The 2,164-nt window shown below is 47.1% G+C and overlaps 1 protein-coding gene across 1 annotated transcript in view; it reads right to left on the bottom strand.

The window, feature by feature from the left end:
- Positions 1–2,164, bottom strand: part of CTC1 (CTS telomere maintenance complex component 1) — a gene marked incomplete at its 5' end in the record, with an annotated part of 7,000 nt that overhangs the window by 4,398 nt on the left and 438 nt on the right. The window contains 4 exons of the mRNA XM_010087319.1: positions 250–339; positions 703–1,165; positions 1,488–1,602; positions 1,801–1,927. Of these exons, the coding sequence (XP_010085621.1) occupies positions 250–339; positions 703–1,165; positions 1,488–1,602; positions 1,801–1,927 (795 nt within the window). The remainder of the gene's footprint in view (positions 1–249; positions 340–702; positions 1,166–1,487; positions 1,603–1,800; positions 1,928–2,164) is intronic.

Below are 2,164 nucleotides of genomic sequence, written 5' to 3'. Positions count from 1 at the left end.
TAAGGGGAAGAGATGAAAGATATCTAGGAAAAAAGGGCCACTGAAGAACAATGGCTTAAAGAAAAAAAAAATACACTCAACTCAGAGGTCTGAAAATTTTAACTAAACAGAACTGAAGCAGTTCCTTTGGCAAGAGGATGCGAATTCCAGGCCTTGAAAACAGCTTAGTCACCCTCTGACTCCTCAACTCTCACAGGCAGTTCAGCAAAAGGTCTCCAACAAGAAACAGCAAGACAGCCTCTCTCTTACCGAGCACTGGGGCACAATCAAGTGATACAGCCCATCCAGGTGCAGAAATGGAAACCATCGCAGAGACTTCCCCATAAAGAGCAGCAGTGCCTGATGGGGGAAGAGGAGGGAAGGAGAGAGAGAAAACGTGATGAGAATTGTTAGGAAAAAGGTCGGAAATGAAAAACACAGCAAGAATACAGTGAGCCCAACAGAGGACATTTTGCTTGAGAAGTAAAGATAGCACCACTAAGGGCAAGGGAAGGTGGGTACATTTACAGGAAGGTGAGAGAGGAGACGGAACTCCTTTGGGGTGGCATAAGGAAGCTGCCTGCATAAACGTACATCATAACCCAACACAAAAATCACTTTCCCATTGATTAGGAATCTGGATACTTAATTATCAGACAGGGTCCCCTAGGAGCCAGCTCCCAGCCTTATCAAACCATCCAACAAAGCTGCCTCCTGCCTCACTTCTTGCCGTGTCATGCCCTCTTCTCCATCACAGCTGGTCTTCTCCAGCTCTGGTAGATTCCCAATTTCTCTGGGATGGCTCCAGAGCTGAGGTCTGCCCAGCCACAGCACTGTGACTTGGAAACTGCGCTGCAGCTCCTGTCCTTCTCCATTTTCTTCTCTGGGTAGTTGGTAATTGCGTAACATAAGACCCTCTTTCTGGGTAACCAAGAATAGGTGAGACACACAGCTGGTTCTTCTAGTGCTGCTCTGGCCCCGCTGACCATTCCCATCTCTGCAAGTATCTGGCTTGGGATCCTCCAATTTCAGCATTTTTGCCTTTGGCATTTCCAGCTCAGATGTTAAGCTGCCATCATCCTTCTGCCTCAAAGAGGAGCTCCTTCCACTCCTAAGGCCTTTCTGGATTTGTCCTTCAACAGCATGGAGAACCTGAACATCCTCAAAGTAGAACTGCACATAGACACTGAAATGACAAACAAATGGTAGCAGTGAAACTCCCTGTTCCTGAGAGGGGGCTGCCTAGTAGTTATCTGGGAAAAGCACTTCTGGTGAGTGTTAGCAGTGGGAACGACTGAAGTAGAGGGCAGATACCAGGCTGGGTGTATTCTAAACAAAATGGAGATGGTGAGTTTGTTGCCTGTAAAGATGTCCCTTCTTGCAAACAGCAAAGGACAGTTGCTTTGGCACTGAAATACTATGCTGATAAGCAGTTTTACCATAGTCCAAAATAGCTGTGGAACTGAACAGTGATGATTTTAAATTGGGCACTGAATAAAGGGACTTGCCTTGTTTTTTTCTCCCTCACATGCTCCAGATTCGCCAGCTGCTCCCAGGAGGGAAAATCAGTCTGAATGAATCTCTCCACTACAAGCTGGTAGTTTTCCACCTTCAAGAGCGATCCTACAAACGCATCAGAAAAAGGAGCTGAGCTAATAGAAAGAGAATATAAAACCAGCAGGTTCGATTTCCTCATTTTAAAGTCATGAGGCCAAGCAGTGACAGTTCAGCATCTCCATATCAAGTCTCTTCCTTGTTTCGGAGCTGGATGGCAGAACAGCAAAAGCTCAACACCCTCAAATTTAGCTTTGTGGGACATACCTATGAGAGCTGTACGGGCAAAGGGGCTACCATCCTTATGGGATATCACACAGGGAAGTGTGCTGCTCTTGTCCTGCAGCTGGAGGGAACTGCTCCTGGAGGAGACTCTCAGCACTCCCAGTAGTATCTGCAACAGAAAGGAAGCTACAAAGAGCATCAAACACTTCCCATCTTTGAAGGCCATAAATCAAAGCGTGCGTAGCAGAAGCCCAAATTCAGCCTGTGTTCAACACACCACAGGTGAGAAGAGCAGCGTCATTCCCTGACAGGAATGCATCAGGCAGGGTGCTGGAAGGCATGTGGAGAACTGGAAACTCTCAAGGCACAGACAGTAAAGGGAACAAGGCACTTACCAGTCTGGGCT

The sequence above is a fragment of the Pterocles gutturalis genome, unplaced genomic scaffold, assembly GCF_000699245.1.
Source record: "Pterocles gutturalis isolate BGI_N339 unplaced genomic scaffold, ASM69924v1 scaffold5911, whole genome shotgun sequence".
NCBI lineage: Eukaryota > Metazoa > Chordata > Aves > Pterocliformes > Pteroclidae > Pterocles > Pterocles gutturalis.
This window is presented reverse-complemented; position numbering and strand designations above follow the sequence as displayed.